The sequence below is a fragment of the Agelaius tricolor genome, unplaced genomic scaffold, assembly GCF_023055355.1.
Source record: "Agelaius tricolor isolate 1412-34295 unplaced genomic scaffold, bAgeTri1.0.p SCAF_10, whole genome shotgun sequence".
Classification (NCBI taxonomy): domain Eukaryota; kingdom Metazoa; phylum Chordata; class Aves; order Passeriformes; family Icteridae; genus Agelaius; species Agelaius tricolor.
Window position 1 is genome coordinate 10865251 of NW_027269270.1, and position 19629 is coordinate 10884879.

General features: G+C 36.2%; 1 protein-coding gene across 3 annotated transcripts in view; it reads right to left on the reverse strand.

Moving 5' to 3' along the window:
* Positions 1 to 19629, reverse strand: part of PARD3B (par-3 family cell polarity regulator beta) — a 392403-nt gene that overhangs the window by 163810 nt on the left and 208964 nt on the right. The window contains exons 14-17 of one of the 3 annotated variants that reach the window (XM_071434743.1): positions 17344 to 17443; positions 15166 to 15281; positions 7603 to 7623; positions 3807 to 3851 (exon numbers count right to left, since the gene is read on the reverse strand). In XM_071434743.1, the coding sequence (XP_071290844.1) occupies positions 3807 to 3851; positions 7603 to 7623; positions 15166 to 15281; positions 17344 to 17443 (282 nt within the window). The remainder of the gene's footprint in view (positions 1 to 3806; positions 3852 to 7602; positions 7624 to 15165; positions 15282 to 17343; positions 17444 to 19629) is intronic. The other 2 variants (XM_071434744.1, XM_071434745.1) reach the window with 2 other exon arrangements.

Genomic DNA, 19629 nt, shown 5'->3' on the forward strand with positions numbered 1-19629 from the left:
AACCTAAATTATTCCAAACTAACTCCACTTTCCATGTGAATTGCAGTTTAACCACAACTCAGTCACCCACACATGAGGTAGTACAGCTGTGATGGCACTCAGGCCCAAGGACAGGCTGCCCTTGCAGGATTTAGCTGCACAGCTGCCTCTCCAGGCCTTCCTTCCCAGAACACCAACCCTACCTACAAGGCTGAACAGCCATGTGCAAACTGCACTGGCAGCAAAATTAACAGTAAGGGGCAGAGCTTGACCAGAAGCATCCTTCCAACTATCCCAATGGGCCTTTTTCCTACTCAAGTCCTAACCCTATCTCTTGCCATATGTTGTGGTTTAACCACACAGCATTAATTCAAATTCAGCTTGGTAGCAGAAGTACCCCTTATCACTCAGCCTTGCTGGTACTAAGCCATAGCTCAGTCACATGTTCCTCACATAGCAGCCAGCAAGAAAATATGATCTTACTCATCTTGTTTCAAGACTGTCTTGAAACACAACCCCAGCCAAAAGCATGGTCTAGTGACATTAAAATAAAAATAGGAAAGCTTTTTTGACCATTTTGTTAATTAATATGTCAGAGCTCATAAAGAAAGACTCATCAGCTTTTCTCCAGCACTGCATCATCTGAAAGTGCTGTGTCAGCAGAGACCTCAGCAGACAGTCAATACATACTAAAGTGTTCTAAGCAGTAACTCAGAGCACAAAAAAGAATTTTAGTAAAAAAATTAAAATAGCTGCAAAAAAATCAGTACTCAATTTCATTATTTGATATAAATCAGGTTATATTTGATATGCAATTCTTGCCCTTCTTTAAAAGGATATTCTCTTAACTGTCATAGAACTGCTTTTACAAGAACCTAGGAGTTTTATGAAAAACTAAGCTAAAGCTGCTGATTTTTCATCTTTGTGAATTTTCAAGGATCTTCTCTGCTTATACAACAGAGGCACCACTTGTCTGCTTCTCATTCTCATCATTGGTATTGACATACCATTGCTGAGCACACAGGAAGGCAGGAAGGTTACAGAGGACAAATTCTTTCTTAGAGGATTCAGAGAAGTTGTCTTACACACACACACACTCACTCATGCACTCTGAAATCTGTTTTTTTTCCAGAAAAGGACCAGGAGGCTCCAGTGCTTTTGCTGATGGCACTGCAGAAAATATTTTCAATAGTATTCTTAGTATTTTCAATACTAAGAATACCTGTAAGCACAGCAGGAGTCTTCCATCCAGTAGGATGAGATACAGGCCTCATATGAGAACCAGAATTCACAGGTAGATTTCTGTAAGGGTCATATATGTACTTGGAACAAAGCTCCAGCCACCTTTCCACAGAACATGCTTACAAGCTCAGGATATGTCCCAACATACTTCTAAAACCCAAATCTACTCTTTAAGTAAGGTGGGGGGGGGTGGGGGGAAGGAACCACTGCTTGTGGGTGCAGTATACAAAATGACAGATGGGGCTACAGCTACAGATCCTGCCTCAGTCTTGCAGAGAATTGTGAAAACCCATCTTGAAATTAATGCACACCTCTAACTCCTGCTGCTGCTGCTCCGTAACATGTGATATGTGAGGGATAAAGTAGCTGTTCCAAAAGCTGAGACTAAATGCTTGAAGAGCCACTGCCCAGAAGAAATAGAAAGGATATTTCCCTAGAGAGAATTACTCAGCTGTGTATTTTACAGAACAAGTCATGTTGAAGGAGAGACAGGATAATTGCATTGATTGTTAGTAGGTGATAATTAATTCTGTAGAGAAGTACATTTAGTTTCCTGAAGTCTAGAATTGGATGGAAACTCCATTCTGTAATGAGAAAAAAACTGTGGTTTGCTCATAGCACAAGAAGCTGCAATGTCTCCCTTTAACGTTCTTAAGACACCTACAGGAAGGCAGTACAATGAATAATGTGAAAACAGAAGTTTTCACATCACTGTGACTAAACGTCACAGTGGTGGGACTAAACGTCAGACAATTGCACATATATTTCCAGAAAGCATAGAGTAAAAAGGGACCAGAAAAAAAGAACACCATGTTCTTCAACAGACCTTTAAATTAAATATTTGAAGGGAAAAATGTGGAAACCAAAATTGCAGCTTGATTTCCTTTATGAAGTGCTAGGAAATGGAACATAGAGAGGAGGAGAAATGTTTTTCAATGGTATTTGAACGGTATTTAAAGAGGATAGGACCAATAAAAATAATTTACATGCCAACTGTCTCAGAAGTTAGCTAAATTCTTTTATTCTTACAGGGAAAAAAAAGAGAAACAACTTGAGCAATCTTTGTATCTATTCCTTGGGTGTTGGCCACTGATTTTAGTTTATGAAAAAAGATCCTAGGTGTATGTAAGAGATCTGTGAGGAATAAGTAAAGCAAACAAGTCAAAGTTCAATAAATATAGGTCCACATGTTCACATAAAATTTGTAGGTGTCTTCAAACAGAAAACTTTTCAAAGTCAGTTTTCAAGAATCTGCAGAAGTGTGCAGAAGAAAGATCAAATGTTACTAAAAATTATAAAGCTTAATGTACCTAAAACAATTGACTGCCAAAGAGTTATAATCTTATCCCTCAATATTCTTTGATAGCAGTGAATTCCATTGATCTTTGGTAAACTGCATGATGTTGCAGTGTTTGTAGTAATTTTTCTGAACAGGGAAAAGCCCAAGGGCAACACCCTCAGGTTCTTCAAGTTGACAAGATCATTTCTTTGAAGCTTTCACATTCCCAAAAGAGAAAGTTGAAAGAATTTTTTTTCTTCCCAAGAGTGATAATATTACAAGACATATGAACTATTCCCTGATTCAGAAAGAGAATCCAAGAACTTCACAAGCTTAGGAAAGATGCCAAAAAATTTAAAAAGAATTTGTCCACTAAGTTCAGGAAAAGGTCTTCAGATAAGGAAAATCCACACCAGAGAACTAAAGAAGGACACCCAGCCGTACAGAGAAAGAATACCATAAACAATCAGGAATCTCATAGCTGACCTCCTTTTGCATGAATTCAGCTTCTTAGACCTATCCATGGAGTGGGAAAGGGCAGTGTACAATGTGCTACAAAGGGACAGTCTGAAACTTCAGGATTTCCTAACATCAGAAGACACTGCTGAATAACTGAAGTTTTCTAGGAAGTTTAAGGTTTCTCACAGGTTACCCATAGCTCATGAAAAATTACAATCTTATGTGACAATGCCTTGGAAGTTTTTTTAATACAACAGCTACAAGTTGTACAATGCCCTGGCATGGTTGGCAGAACTTATTTAGTAAGCAAGTAGAGTAATTGCAGCACTATGGATTAATGTTTTTTATTATTATTGCCTGAAAAGTTTAAGAAAAAACAAATTATTTCTCCTGCACAAGCACAACAAAAGGAAAAGCTGTAACTTTTTTTTTTTTTTAACTCTGTAAATTTTTTTATCATTGTCTTCAGTATTCCTGGTAATGGAAGTGTAACTCTGAGCAATAAGAAAAAGCAAATAAATACTTGTCGTTCTCAAAGTGTGTATTGTTTAAGTCTCTACACTCCATAATAGTGCACTTCTACTTGTTTGAAAGTGCATTTTCTCCAATTTACAACACCTGTACTGAAAAATAAAGTTACAGCTCTTCCTGAGAATGACTTGCCTACATACACTGCCTGGCTAAGAGCAACCCCTAATTCATCATTGTTCAACTTGGAGTCAGCGCTTAGAAAGTAATGCCTCAATTTGCAAGTGTCTTTGTCACCACAGTTCATGGAAGCTGACTTCATTTACTGCCCATACTACTTTCAAGTTGCTGACTTTTTCTCCAAAATAGGACAGCTTACCCGATTTGCGTCCGGCCAACAAACCAACTTTGCTTTCATCTGCCACTGGAGAAATAAAAGAAAAGACACAAAGATCAGAAACTTATTTAAATTCACAAGCCTTTGAAACACTGTCAAATTATTTCAGACACAGTATCCTGAATCTTTAAATTATAATAATATGAAAAAAAATCCTTTCTTTACCTAATCCACATGGGGTGCTTCAAAGTCCAAATATCTGAATCAAAGCCCTCTGAAACCAATAAAATGACTACCAGCAGTCCTTGTGGATTACAGATCAGGACCTCAGAACTTACACACTCAAAACTGAGTTGTCAGAAGAGCAATTGCACTTGTAAATAACTCATTTTGCCAGACAAATCACAGGGCATAGGAGAGTTGTAACATTTTCAGATCAAAGACCTCAATTGTAAAAAGAATCCAGATGTGGAAACCTTCCCATCTGCAAGACGTCTCACTGACTCACAAGACCTCTGCAGATAATAAGGTCTCCCAAACCCTGATCTTTTTAAAGGTTTATGCATTTTTTCTATGTTATATTTTGTCTATAAATTGTAACTTTGTAGTATTTCACATCATCTTATAAAGAAAGATGCTTGCAGTAGCAACAGTTTGCAGACAGTAGTGGAGGAGCAAATTCTGAATGTAACAGGAATTGGAAGTCCTGTTCAGTAACTTCAGTTTATTGTCATATAACTCAAGAAACTAATTAAAATACTTTCCTGGAGGGTTGAGGGGAAGAGCCAATCACTATTTCTTAAAATGAATTCTATGAAAAAAAACAGCAGCCAATGTAATGTTAGGGATGATAAAACAAGAACAGGAAATGAATGTTAGGGTTGAAAGCTTATCCTTCAACTCTGCCTACCCAAGCACTCCCTTATAACTCACCTTAAAACATAATCTCTTTATATGATAAAATAAATTGTCAAGTCATACCAAAAATTCCATAAATGCAAACTTAAACAAGTTCTGTACAGCAGTCACTATCAAAAGTTTACACAGAGGGTCATCTGCCATAATACCAGAACCTGCTATTTTCTACCTAGGAGAGAGCAGTACGGTTGTTACTGACATTTAGGAATTACTACTGGGAAAATAATGACAGTAAATATTTTCTTATATTGCCTCTCCACATTTAGGGAAGCTTTTACCCTCAAAAATCAACATCAAATTCAAGACTGGGATTCACAAGTGGAGTCATGAATCCACAAATGACCACTGTATTTCTTCTCTACTTCTGTGACCCAATTGCCACCTGCTATCAGCAAACTGACATAGTGTATGGTTTTTATGGGATGTAGGCGCTAATAAAGGAAGACTAATTCTTCTTGCAGCATTATGTGGAGATTCTGCTAAACAAAACTGCAGAGAGACTAATTCAAAATTAGAAGTGCAACCAGAACTGAAGTCCTCGATTTTTCAACTTCTTTTTTGTCCCAGGAAATGATAACTATTGAACTCCTTGCTATGCAGTTTGATCCTACAATGCAAAATGACTGGACAAGGATTTACGATAAGGATAGCTCAAACTCCTTTTCCTGCTCCCTCCTCCTAAATTTCTCTCTGAGCAAAACAACTGAGGAAAACTTTGGTCCTAAAGGTTAGTGTTTTGACAAGTTATGATTGTGTGAAAACAAGGGATGATAATGGAAACGGATTCACAGCCTTAATTATAGCAGTCACTAGTGGCAACCAGTATAATGCATGGTAATTACTTAAAGCAGGTAATGTTACAGTACATAGGAACTTTAAAAAAAAAGACAAAACCCAAGGTTCACAGTAAATTTTTAAAGCTATGCTGATGACTTGGTTTGCCTGAAACTAAGTTTTACATTATTAAAAGGGATAAATCCATTTAACTTAATCATACTTTACACACCAGCTTCACACACAAAAATTAGATTTTAATACTGGAGGGAAAAAAGGAAGAATAAAATGATTAAAAAATGAAAAATAATCTTACCAAAATACAAGGTTAGCATTATGAGCTTAAGCACATACATGCACAAAACCTGGGAAATGCAAATATTAAAGTTCTATATCAAAGTTTGAGCAAAATACGTGTGCACCTCCACAGGGTAGTTTTCATTTCATGGGTTATTATGCTTAGGCAGGGCCTTTTAGGCTGGCCATCTTTCATTAGACTGAACAGAAGTAGCCCAGAAAAGTCCATTGAATAAGAACCCCATTGCTTCCCTTGTTTCCCCTGGCAACAAGGAGAAGACCACAAGAAAAAATCCAATAAAAACAAAACCAGAAAAAGGCTAACAGAAGATAAATACTTTGTATGCCAAGGTTGAAAACTTTGTAACCAAAGATTTCGTTTAGGAAGTACATGGGACATGATGTTCCACAAAATAATATTTGAAAACACTTCTTTGCATGTTGTTCAAAACTGATACAAACATTCAGTTATGACAAAAATAGTCTCTCTCTAGTTCTTGGCCTTTGAATAAAGGAAAGAAGTAAGAGGAAATTTCTTTCCTAAAATTCTATTAGTTTTGGCCTGTCTTTGTAGAAAATCGCATGAAAGATTTTAAACAAGAAAAAAATACCATCTACTCTTAAAACTCAAGTAAAAGGAATTCTAATTATTTTTATATTGCAATATCAGAAAGTAATTACTTTGCAAATAACTGAAATATTTCAGCTCAAGAAGACCACACTTGGGAATGCACAAGTAAATATTTTTATGAAGACACTAGAATTACTGTATATTTTGAGCTAGAATTATTAAATGCATAACATCTCAAAAAAATAGAAACCACCTAATTTGGGACTCCAAAGAAAAAACTCAAACAAAAATCTGGGAAGGATTCAGACAAGAGAATAAATAGATTGACAAACAAGAAGATACTTCTCCTTTACTTGTTAATCAAATACTTCACATTTTGAAATGTCCCTGAAACCCCAGGGATTTGTTAGTTCATGAAGTTATTAATATTTGTCTGTGGAAATCATGCTAGCTCTTTTTAAGTTACATCTATTATTTAGGAACCACATTTTCACCACAGAAACCAGTTATGCATTCGCTGTCAGTACTCAAAGTAATTGCTGAAATAAAAGATGAAAGAAGTTTTGCAGCTACTTAATAAAATCATGGACATTTGGGGGCCTAGCTAGACCACAGATTATCAAAGAAGTAATATTACTAAACCAAACAAATCTGCCCAACTGATAGCAAACCATTGATACTTTTTTTTAAACTATGCCAACAGTCACTACAGAGAGTAAGCAATCCCATCTCTTTACGCCATGAGTTTTTTAGTATTTCCTACAGTAATACTCTGGAATGCTGTTTTGCTTCAAGAAAATAGATGTTGTTATTTAACAACAGTAGAGGTACCCAACATGCCTTTGTGTCCTTCCACATAAATGTTTTGACTGCCATTTCTGTGCCCTGCTCAAGATAGCCATTTCATTTGAATTGCATGACTTCCAATGGTTTAGTACACAACAAGCTTCTGGACTTCTCAAAGTCTGTGCCAAATCCAGTCCAGGCTTACACACAGGCTAACAATCTAGCTCCAAACTGTGTTGTAGAGAAGCACAAATCAATGCTGCTGCCAATTGTCATAACCAATTTCCCCCCTTCTGCCCAGTTCAATTGCTGATCCATTGCATTATTTTTCCCCAAACCAGAGTTACTACCATTCACAAGATACAAGGTTCCCCTATTCAACTGAAGTGACTCTTTCATGAAGCATCAGTTTTGCACATTGACCAAGAGCTACTAAAAAATCTTCTAAACATCTGAAAGTCACGTGTTTCTGCTGGACAAACTGACACATACCTTTGAAGACCGGCTGCAGTTCTGCACTCAGAAAAGAAGCAAACAAGGATTAAAATTACAATTAATGAGGAATAAAATTATAAGACACTGAAACACAAAAGAATTTCCTAGAAAACAAATTTCCTAACAAATACCTTTGTTAATTAATAGGAAGCCAAATATAAATTTCTTATTGTTCAGTAATCAGTTCACAAGGCCTGTATTCCCAAACTATATATATAAATGATGCTTCCACACTTCTCAGAATCCATCAGTTTCTATGGTATAAACATATGATAAGAAAGCAAAGCCTCAAATGGGTCACTGTTTTTTCCTGGTGAACCCCATCCTTACTCAGCCCTCTCATCATAATGAAGACAGCGCATCATCAATTAGTTTTAGTCAGTGATAGTGCCAGGAACATAATTCTCCTGCCAGTTTTATTTTCTGGGTGAAGCATTTCCCCATCTAGGAGTGGCATAAATCACTTGGAGAAATGGTGTCAATTGTCTCACAACCACCACTTAGAAAATGTTGCTTACTGTTCTAGGTCTGCCCCAAAGTGCTATGTACATAGACCACAGGTTAAAATCCACACTAGTGACAAAATGTGTGTATCAGGAATTCTTTTTCTCTCCTGTACAAGGAGATTCTGGATTCTTTTTCTCTCCTGTACAAGGAGATTCTGGATTCTTTTTCTCTCCTGTACAAGGTTTTCTCTAATTAGATTTTTCAGAACAATTTTTGTTAGAACTGATTTAATACTTCAATTCAATTGTATTCAGAGAGGATCCTCAAGGGATATATCTTGTATGTCAGCACATGAGAATGAAAATGCTTAAGCTTGCATTTGCTATTACTACTACTTGTTGAAGAACCAGAAGTACAGTTGAGGCTGTCCACTGAGCACATTTAGCTTTAAATGGAAGTTTTTCTCCTGGCAGAAAAAATCACTGTTTTACAATTTCCCAGCCAGCATGATATGAATTTCTTCACTTTCTAGTAGTGCCATAACTACTCATTCTTTAGGGTTACGCTGTTAATTGAGGCCATTGTGGCTTCTTTTACACTTTTGTTGTCTTTTGTAATCCTCTCTCACCTCTGTTCCAGAGAAACCACACTAGGCTAAAACTCCCCCGCTGCACGTCTTCCACATGTCATTAACACTTCTTCCAAATTCCTAGGGTTAAACTGCAAGTTCCTAATGTAATCTGTCACTCACTGATTGAAAACATTGATAGGGAACAGATTTAAGACAAAGTTTAGACAACATATTTATACCAGTGTTCTTAAAAGTTACTTCATTATCATCCTTACTTTCTTTCTTACAGTAGCTATACATTAACTTAATTGCTAGTTTCTCCCCCTAACACTTCAATAATCTAACTGCATTAACAGATCCACTCAAACTTACACTAAAGCAACCTAAAAAAATACCACCTCAAGCATGTGTTACCACATTCTCAGCTGTGTCACCATCACAACTCGTGTAACACTCTCAGTCTGCTCCACAATGAACTTCCTTTAGTCCTAGAAGATTTCTACAAAACCAGTCCAAACAGTTGATAGTTTCTTTTGCCTACTTCTGCCTTTATGCCACAACTCACTGTCCCCTCAACTGCACTAATTTGGTGTAAAACTGAGTAACAAAATTAGCCTTGTTAAAAGCCTCTCTTTTCATACAGAAAAAACCCTAATTTCAGTCTCATTTCAATTCAGTTAACAGCATCCCTATCACTTAAGAAACGATTTTGTTTCATTCCTGAATTACAGATCTTACAAACAGAAATTTGAAAGTCATTTAAACTATGAAAACGACATTGTGCTCATTTGTAAAAATTGATTCTACACAGAGCCTCAGAAAATATACATCTAATCTGATAGTACTAGAAAGCTACTCATGACATAAGTTAGAATCATGTTAAAATCTCTTTTGGCCCGTGATACCAAAGATAATCACAGCCATAAGCAATACAGTTTTTCCTTAACCCATAACATTTTTGTTCTTGAAAAATCTCTATTCCAAAGATGATTTTTTAATTACTAAGCCAGTAACATTGAATAGACTCTTAGAATTCTGATCCATCTTCTCCATTTCCTCATTAATGCTCTAACAAGCCTAACTAGCTCCTAAATGCAGTTCTGAAATTGGTTTCAAGTCAAAGCAAACAAATAATTGTATTCCATACACACAACATGGTTAACAAAACAATGACTTTAAAATACCAAACTACTTTTTGTCCCACTAATACCATAACTCTCACTAGAGACCTCCCAAATGTATTCTTTTAATTGTATCTGAATCCAAACATTGCTTGGAAGACCGATCTTCATTAGCTCTGTCTGGTCCTCATTTGCCTATGTTTTAAGATATTTATTTCAGTTTACAGAAATTACACCCAGAGTAAAAATAATCTGCTTCAGAGCAAACCATGAAGCAGCTAAGAGCATCTTGACTGCATTTTCCACATCCTTCTGGATATGGGACACGGGTTTCCCTCCATTTTGAGGCATTTTAAAAGTATGAACTGTAATTGAATGCATCCCTTCACTAACAAAGAAATTAGCATTTAGTTAAATATTGGCTTCCTTGCAGAATACTCTACCTTATACCTTGCACATTTACTTGCTAATTATTCCTAAATAAGTAAGCTGCCCGATATTTTAATAAATATGCCCCAAGGTTAAGGGATTCCAAGTATGTCTAATGATGTTTCAGCAAACAATATTTCACTCACATTTAAAATCAAGTAAAGGACATATCCATTTCTTCAGGCTATAGAGCTTAATCAGTTAAAATTTATGGGGTTTTGCCTTTGATGAGGAAAAGAAGAGGGAATTAAGCAGCACCTTGGGACAGTGGTCATGGGTTATTATACCAACATCCTCAAATATAAATCTACACAGTACTTCGCCTGAATTGATACCCAACAAAAATGCTACATACTCATATGATTCAATTTCATGTTGCTTCAGGTTAAAACAAGCTACACTTTCATGTGCTTGCACACAATTCCCATGGCTGTAGTTTTTACAGTACATTTATGCACAGTCTAAATCACTCCTGTGCATAAAGATTTATGGAAAGTAAGGGTGCTGGAGATAGATAATAAGACACCTTCTTTCCTTTCATTTTCATAGAGCACACTAATGTAACAATAAAAAACAATTTCACATTAACATTACAAAAATTTCCTTTTTAATATAGTTAAAAGAACAAACTATTGAAAATGGATTCTGACAAAATATTATATAGAAATTCTCCTCTAGAGAACTGTGGTAATGCAAGGGAAAATGTGTGTGTACAGAAGGTTGTTAAAAGCAAGGAAAAATCATCCTTCCAATTACTTATTTAGAAGCCATTGATTTCTTAATTTTCAATCTGCTGTTAAGTTCCAAAAAAAGTGTTCCAGTTCAGTGTGAAGAGAAAACACAACATTTATTTCCACCATTTTTGATTTTGTTTTGCTTATTTTTAACACTATTCTCTAAGCACAAGCCCAAGCTTTGCATGCAGTGAAACTCTGGTCAGTACCAAGTCAGACTTTGTTTGGTTCTGCATAAATTCTTGAAGTCACAGTTATAATCGGGATCTTTGCTTTGCTAACATATGGGTGACCATGGCTGAAGAATAAAAAAAAATATGCAACAGAGAGGATGTGTCAAGTGCCAGAATCAGCAGAAGAAAACAGGGGGGTTGTGCTCTTTTTATCACCACCAGTTCAATATAAAAGTAGGCAAGGCAAAGAAATATCTACCATAAGACACAGGATGTGAACTCTGCCAGTGATCCAGAAAGTGCTGTCATTATCTCAACACAGCAGCAAGGAAGAACATTAAGACTTATGGCTGACATGGAACTAATCTGTAGCCTATTACTCTGAATGAAGCTGTAAATTTTGAGAAGCATTTGATCACTGTGGAAATGATGGATGCCAAAACAGAGAACCAGTCACCCTGCCTCCATACACTCTGCACAAGGACATCTGTACAGATGAGGCAAGTTCTGCTCATCTCTGCAAAACCAAAAAAAAATATCATTACCACTACATGTGCTTTTTTCTTTTTTTAATTTCTACAACAGTAACTCAATAACATATGCCACTGATATTTATTTTCTTTTTTTAAAGTAGGTTAAAGCAAAAACTAATTCACCTGGAAAGAAACTGAGTTGTTGAAACACACCAACTTCAGGCAATGCTACTTTTGGGTTCATGCTATCTCTGAATTTGGCAGTTAAGAGTTGTGCCAGTCCACAGGACTCAGGGCATGGCAGCCTAAACAAGCAGGTGGCAGTGGTTCATACCCTCTGCTCCTGTCCAGCTGCCCAGCCAACAGTCCTGACATACACCAAGTGTCAATAAACTAAACTCCAGCTGCCCCACTGGCAAGTAACCTACAGCTGGATGTGCCAAGTTCCTTTCACTGCAGGCTTTGCTCTGGAGAGTGATAACAACAAACTGATGCACAGTTAGCAGTATTGAACATTTTTTCATCATCCATCCTTATTACCTCATATTATTCACTGAGGATATTAATTTATAGAAATTATTATTTTGTAAATTGCTATGACTGGAAAGCAGATTAAGCACTCAAAGGGTTCTGGGCTTAAATATGTATATAACTGAAAAGAGAAACATCAACATTAAATGAGCCTCCATTGTGAACCTGTGTAATTATAGACTAATCTTTACAGATTTGCCTCTTGTATATACATCAGGCCTCATCAAAGCCAGGAAGACCCTTAATATACAATTTCACTAGCTCCCTAATTTAATGAATTTATCATTTTCACATAAGGTTCACAATCTATAGTAATATCTGGATTTTCTTCTGTTTAAAATGTTACCCACCTTCAATGATCCTTTGCATGGCGATGAGATTAAGCAATCCCGGCCTTTGTAACCTTGTAATTGAGCAATGGGTGCATTACACACATTTCAAGGTGAAGTAGAATGTTTCCTAAGTGAGTAGCAGTACAGATTTCACATTTTTGCCCTGTATTAGACAAATTCTGTTGTCTGTTGAATTTGTGATTGTCATTCTGGGTCTCTACACCCAATCTCTGGGTGATTTCACAGATCTGTGGAGACACATGATTCAGAGGCAACTTGGTTTAAAAAGAAAGGAACTGCATCTAAATCACGTGTTCTAAGGTCTCACAGTTCTCCTCCTGGACTCCAGTTCCGTGCTTTTTTCTGTTCATCCTGTCAGATTTATTTCTGAGAGGACTGGCAGAACTTGAGAACAAAACAAATGTACTAAGTGTATAGTGTCCCATGACTAGTGGAAAAATAGGGCCTAGATCTTCTCAGAGAAAGAACATTTCTCCTTTGCTACCACATCTGATGGAAGATTACTTCCCTATTTCCTTTTTTTTAGCAGTGCATTGAAATCAGTACGGGTACACAGCTGCATGCTGGGGTGAGAAGTTACTATTGGTCATGACTGCAGTTAAACAAGAAGCAAGCAAAAAAAACCCTAAGAAATAACTTTGCTTTCCCAAAAATCCATCCTGGAAAGTCTATTATCTGAATGCTCTATTTGGAAGCACATTTTTTTATATCAAACTATTGGGATTTTATTTGTATTTGAAGCACTTTATGTTGCAGTTACTTCACTTGAGATTTTCATGTTTCTGTTCCATTTTCTCTTTCAAACAGCAGCTTCTGCTTAATGTCTTTCAAAAGGCAGAAGGCCAAACATGGTACTTCACTGCTTGCTAGAGAATGATGGTAAAAGGTCCCAGCTTTCATCTTCCTCAGTTTCATTAACTGCCAAGCTATGTGCAAGGAATTTTACTTCATCTATTGTAATTTATAAAAAAATATGGTGCAGATCTTTCGTAGTCCCTCAAACTCCTTATATGAGTGTCTCAAGTAGATTTACCTTCACATAGTCAATCAAACTGGTTATCACCCTTTTTATTTTTTACTTTTATAACACAAGGGAACTTTCCAACAGCTACCTTCTACGGGCAACAATTTTTGAACGCTCTAAAAGATACATTTGTGTCTAATTTTTGTTTCATTTTTGCATCCAATTTTATTTTAGTTTTTAGCCACCATGATTTAGTGACTCATGTATATTCTCAAAGCATCGCTCCTGGGTGTCAGGAACAGATTGTGTATAGAACTTGAAGTATGAGTTACCTGGCAGTTCTGAATATGCCCTCACACACAATTGACTAATTTTACACTGGTGTTCATGAGCATTCTTTCCTGGGACTTCTGTGGGAGCTGGAAGCAAACCTTTCTAAAAGAAGGCTCAATAAAGCTGAACATTCATTTTTCTAGTAGGCTACATGCAATATATGGTTTGACTTGAGTCTGTAAACCTAATCATTTTTTGAGCAGCATTTTCATTCTTTAAAAAATACCTAATCCATAACTCTTCATTAAAACACAGGAACAGAAGAGCAAATGACATGTTTTGCCCGGTCATGCAGTAGTGTTACAATTCTGCCTTAAGACCTTTCTTCAATTAATTCACATCCATTCTTAGGCATTTCAGGCATTAATAACTGCCTGGCTTTCCTTACACACCACTAGAGGAGTACACACATTTAATGTTACATCAAAATACTCTACTAAGATGACAACAAAAATCAACAATACAAAAAACCTAAGACCAGTCTGGAACACTTCATGGAAAAAAAACCTGCAAGTTAAGAAAAAGCTACCTTGAAACTGTATATAAAATGAATCACTTTCTATTAATGGTGTAGCAAATCTGATCCAACAAAGCACACAAATCTATTATTAAAGATATCCTAATGGTAGTCCTCAAAGTTTCCCCATCAACACTGGGAATTCAAAAAAAAAACCCAAAACCAACCAACAGATAAAGAGTGAGTGTGGCCAAGAAGAATTAAAAGGAAAAAGAAAACCTTATTTGGTTTCCTTTGAGACTTAACAAGCTTTCTTGAACCCTCAGTAAAACATGGCTTGGTTTTTCAGCAGCAATAACCCTTCCATCTTCCACCTGCAAATGTTTTCCTGGTATTGAAAGAGCCTTTTACTTTGTACTTCACCCCCCTGCAAGATTTCCTGCACAGCACGGATGGGTAGAGAACCATAACCTTACACCCTTCAAGCATTTATAAAGACCTACTGCAACATTTTGCCTGTGTTTGTCATTGTCAATGAAGAAATAAACAACTTGTGTTAGGAACGTTACCCTTTGTCCAGTGTAGTTTTACAATCATTTATATTTTATAAAAGAAATTATTTTTGTGATTGCTGGCTTTGCTTTATATTTTAGACATACAAAACTTGTACAGAATTCTTTCAGCTCATTTTTCCATCATTCCCCCTTTTCTTCAGCTAGTATTTCAATACAATGGGCCTTTACAAAAAGAAAGAAAAAAAAAACCCAACCAAACAAAAAGCCAACAAACTTTCTTCAGCTCCAATAAAAGTGTATTTGCAAATAGCTGCTAGAGGAGGCTGACCATTGTCCCCATCACTGTAGCTCCTGCAGAACTTACTCCCTGATGTTAAAGAAACAAAAGCAAGAAACAGAGATGGTGCAGATGGGCTAAGGCTAAAGAGCTGACCTATGTGTCACCCCAGCCCTTCTTACCTAGATCCATGCTTTTTGAGGCTTTCAGATTAATTGATTCAGACTGCTTGGCTGGTGTCAAAGATCTGAAGTTGATGTGCTGATCTGTTAAATGCACTGCTGAATTTATGATAGGGCTGTAGAGAGGAAAAAAAAAATTAAGTAAAATGTTAAGGTACCAGTTCAAACCACAAGTGAACTAATTAAAGAATGCACAAATATACATGTTTCTTTCTCCAGTTGCTCACAGCATGCATTTTTCAAATCAGATATCGATCTTCAACTTCCTTTTCTGAGACTTAACACTTTCACTCACTTGATTTCTCATCACAGAAAGAAATATAAATGTAAATGATCAGCAATAACTTTCTTTTCATTTTGCTAGTTCTATCTAACCACTGCATTTCCAAATAACATGCTACAGAATGTTGGAGAAATACTGCAACGTACCTGGATCAATTTTACTTCACCTGCTAATATAAAATTATTTTATAGCCCTGCACCACTTAAGCAGAGGCTGGAGCTCTTATGAAGCATGCTACAACTGAAGAATTCCAGGGTATTGTGTTTGCTTGCTTTGATTTTTATTTTGTTTTGGTCTTTTTTTTTTATTCTTTTATTTTAAGGCAACTTTCTAAACATTTCAAAACTGCAACCTGAGTGAAACTCCAAGTAACTGTCAGCTCAAAATGCAACAGCTCGATGCAATCTGAAATCCTATGTGTCTCTTTTTTGATTAGAAACAGAAATTATTATTCTTTGACGTATTCTTAAGCAAGAAAGGATTTAGAAAAACAAAAATATTTAGTTCGAAATAGCTCAAAGGGTTTCGTTTTGCAGTGTCAAAATACTTTCCTAAGTATTTTCCTATTCATTTTGTTGAAATGCAATTTCAGTGAAATCAATGTGACTTGATACAGCAATTCAATTTCAGGAGAACTTTAGTTCTAAATGGAAAAACAATACAACACTGGAAAAGTCAGGGTGAGACAAAGGACCTGTAAATTCATCACTGTTTTAATACATCATTAGCATTTAGGAGAATGTTTTTCTCTGAGCTTGCTGGAAAAATTAGGAACAGATTCTAACAACCAACTGCAGTTAAGAATGCAATGCTGAATTGCACTGATCTGTGTAGACTTGTTTGTTTATCATGTCATATGTACCTGCCTGGGAGACCAGAAATAACAAACTTATTCTAGTGTAATTACTCTATGTTAGCAAAATGAAAATAGATATGAAAGTCTTGTATAAAGCATTCAAGGTATCCATAATAAAATATATTTACTCTTTGATGCAACCAATCACTTAAGAGTATTTTTTACTCACACCCCAGCACACAAGGACAGACACATGGCTACATTTCCAGCTGAAATGCAAACTTCCTTAGTAGCATTGCAGTAGATGCATGACTATCAAAATTGAACACACAGCAAATGAGGAAACAATGTTCAAGGGTGCATTTCAGCATCATCAGGATTGGTTACATTCCTCATCATCAGGAGAGGCTGAAATTATGCCTTTCATTTGAATCCTGTGCTACTTGAGATAGAGAGAATGAGCCATTGTGAACTTCTACTTGTTTACTCTTTTTTCTGCACCTCCAAACTTCTGTATTTACTAAGGAAATTAGAGCTTATAGCTGCTATCAAGCATGGCAGGCTTTGCAGAAGTATCTGAAAAATCAACCCAATACCTTTACAACTGGAAAAGAGTTCATTAAGTTTTCTCCTACACATTTCAATGTTCAGACTTACTGAAAATTCATTTTGTAATCTCAATAATATCTTCATGTGACATAAGGAGATTCAGTTTCCTACAAACTGTGTTTGGCTTGGACTTTTAAAGCTTTAAGAGACTTCACACTGCATTTACACATTGCACCCACAGTACAGTTTTAAATTAACTTTTTTTCTTTAATTGGAATTATGCTTCGAGATTTTTTTGTTTCACTGAACACAAGACAGGTATCATCTATCATGTAGAGCAAGCATACTGCAGCTTATATACAACTGAAATGAACAACACACTAAATGCTAAAATAACATTCACAGCTTATGTTAAAAGACCTTAGAAGTGACTAAAGAAAGTGGTACAAATTTAAAAAAAAAAGAGAGGTTTTATAATCAATTAGAACTATTAACACAACCACTACTGAGCAATTAGTGCTGTAACTATTAAGAAGAGTTCAAGTCCAACCTGTGATTATAATCCTCATTCAGCAGATCCTCACTAGGATGTGGTGGGAGAGGTGGAGGTGTTTCATTTTCACCATTGCCACGATCAGAAACTGGAAACTCTAAAACAAAATTTAGAAAGGAGTTAAATAACCTGCAGAAACAACTACATTACACCAGTTCACTGACTGATGACTGGAAGGCCTCAAGCAATGCTGAAGTAAATCACAAATTATTCAAATCCCTGAACTAACTAAACTAGAATTAAAATCACACCAAGCAGAAAATACACCCCTTGGGATTTTCCTGAAGAGCTGATTTTCAGATTTGCATATATATTATTAAAGGTAAATATAGGGAAACTTTGTGCTTATAGTGAAGTTGAGTGCAAGGCACAAATTGCTTTACTCCATTTTTAACTTCTCCATAGCTGCATTCAGACTGATTGTAGTTCATTATTTCAGTCCCTTTGATGGGGAGCATTTATCACCTTTGATGTACAGGAGAGAACCATATTCTCAGCAAAGAGATCAGAAGAAGAAAAATTTATATTATTCCACAGCAAGAGAATAAAGAGGCATTTCTTAATTACAGTCGTCACTTTCCTACTACTACTGCAACTCCTTTACCTTTACAAACAGCATCCAGCTAACACTAGAAAATTACTTTTTACAAAGACAAATATAAACTACTCAAACCATTCAGTGGTTTGCTAAGCAACAACACTTAAATACCTGCAATATTTAGTAAGACTGCTGTGCTCACTGTAGGCCAGCTCATTACTGTCCTATAAATCCACTTCTCAACCCAAAGGTACCATCTAAGAAAAAGTCCCTGCATTTTTCAATGTAGAATATGTCTTCACCCCTCCCAAACTTAATAGGAAACATGGACACTTCCTTGGGTTTCAATGCAGGTAAGCAATCTAATAATAATGACATACCACACTTTAATGTGACCTGTTCTGTTGCATGGAATGTTGGCAGTCTTTTTGTACAAAATCCTGTCTGAAAGCACTAACCTAACCTGAGAGAAAAAGGGTTGGCAAGGAGGGATCAAAGGAGAAAGCAATAGATTATATTTATGTGATAAGAGCACTTATACAGCAAACAAAAAATATCGGGGAAAAAAATTCCAACCAAAAACTCCCCAAAAAAAACAAAGAAAAAACAACCCCCACAAACCTATACTATTAGCTCAAGAATCCTATAAAATTCCTATTGGCTGGACAGCCTTCTAATAAAAGATAGCTCAAACCCTGTATCTCAGGAAAAGTGTGAGCATCATCAAAAGAAAGTGAGGATAAGCAGATGAGGAAGAAAGCTTTAATGAGACCTTAAAAAATGATTGTCAGTCTGATGTAAAATACAGGTATGCTACCTTACGTATACACATGGGCTTCTTGCACCTGAAAAAAAGGAAAAAAAACCCAAACCCACAAAAACCCCAACAAACTAAAAAAGAAATAGAACTACACCACACTTACACTGTGGTTAGCCTTTCTGAGCAGACCCTTATAGCCATGGCAAGAGACTGAGCATATCATGTAGTTATACTAACTTAGATTCACAGTAATTGGTACATCATTTCACCAAGGCTGTTTGATCATGGGCTACCACTGGTATTTTTCTTACAGTAACAAAAGGATACACACAGAAAAACGTCAGACTTCCTCAGTGAATTGGAAATGATCACAAGGGATTACAGCTCCCAGTAAAATGGGACCAGGAGCCAGAGAATGAGAGAATTTAACCTAAGGGGCAGTCACTGGCTCCATGTTCAAGACCTCAGGAAATGACCCTAACAGATCCAGATAAATCTAAGTACTGAACAAAATGCATTGAATTTTCAGATATTAAATAGACTAAGAGAGTAAAAAAGAGTAACTCAGGCAGAGTAAAAACTGAGTCTGTCTATAAGACACGTGCAGCATTTACAAGGAAAATCTAAATGATTAAAAATTTCACTTAATTTTCTATGTTGATGTTACCACAGATGTATGAAAACAGAGGTGCTTGTACAACCATGAGGATTCAGCAGTCTCTGGTAGTAGAGAAAGTTTGATTATTTTGCTACTTAACAGAGAGATGACAGCATTTTCCCTATAACTATTTATAATATAGGGTTATAAGAAATATATCAGAACCTCTAATGAAACACATTCCAGTAATCTTTCAACACCAGAAATGTAAAGCTGCTGGCACTGAAGTATCAATTCTCAAAGAGATTGTTCTAAAAAACACCGTGAAACAGCTTGGCAGCAAAAGAAGTGAGGACCTGAAGGCAGCAAGTGTTATTCATGCAAAAA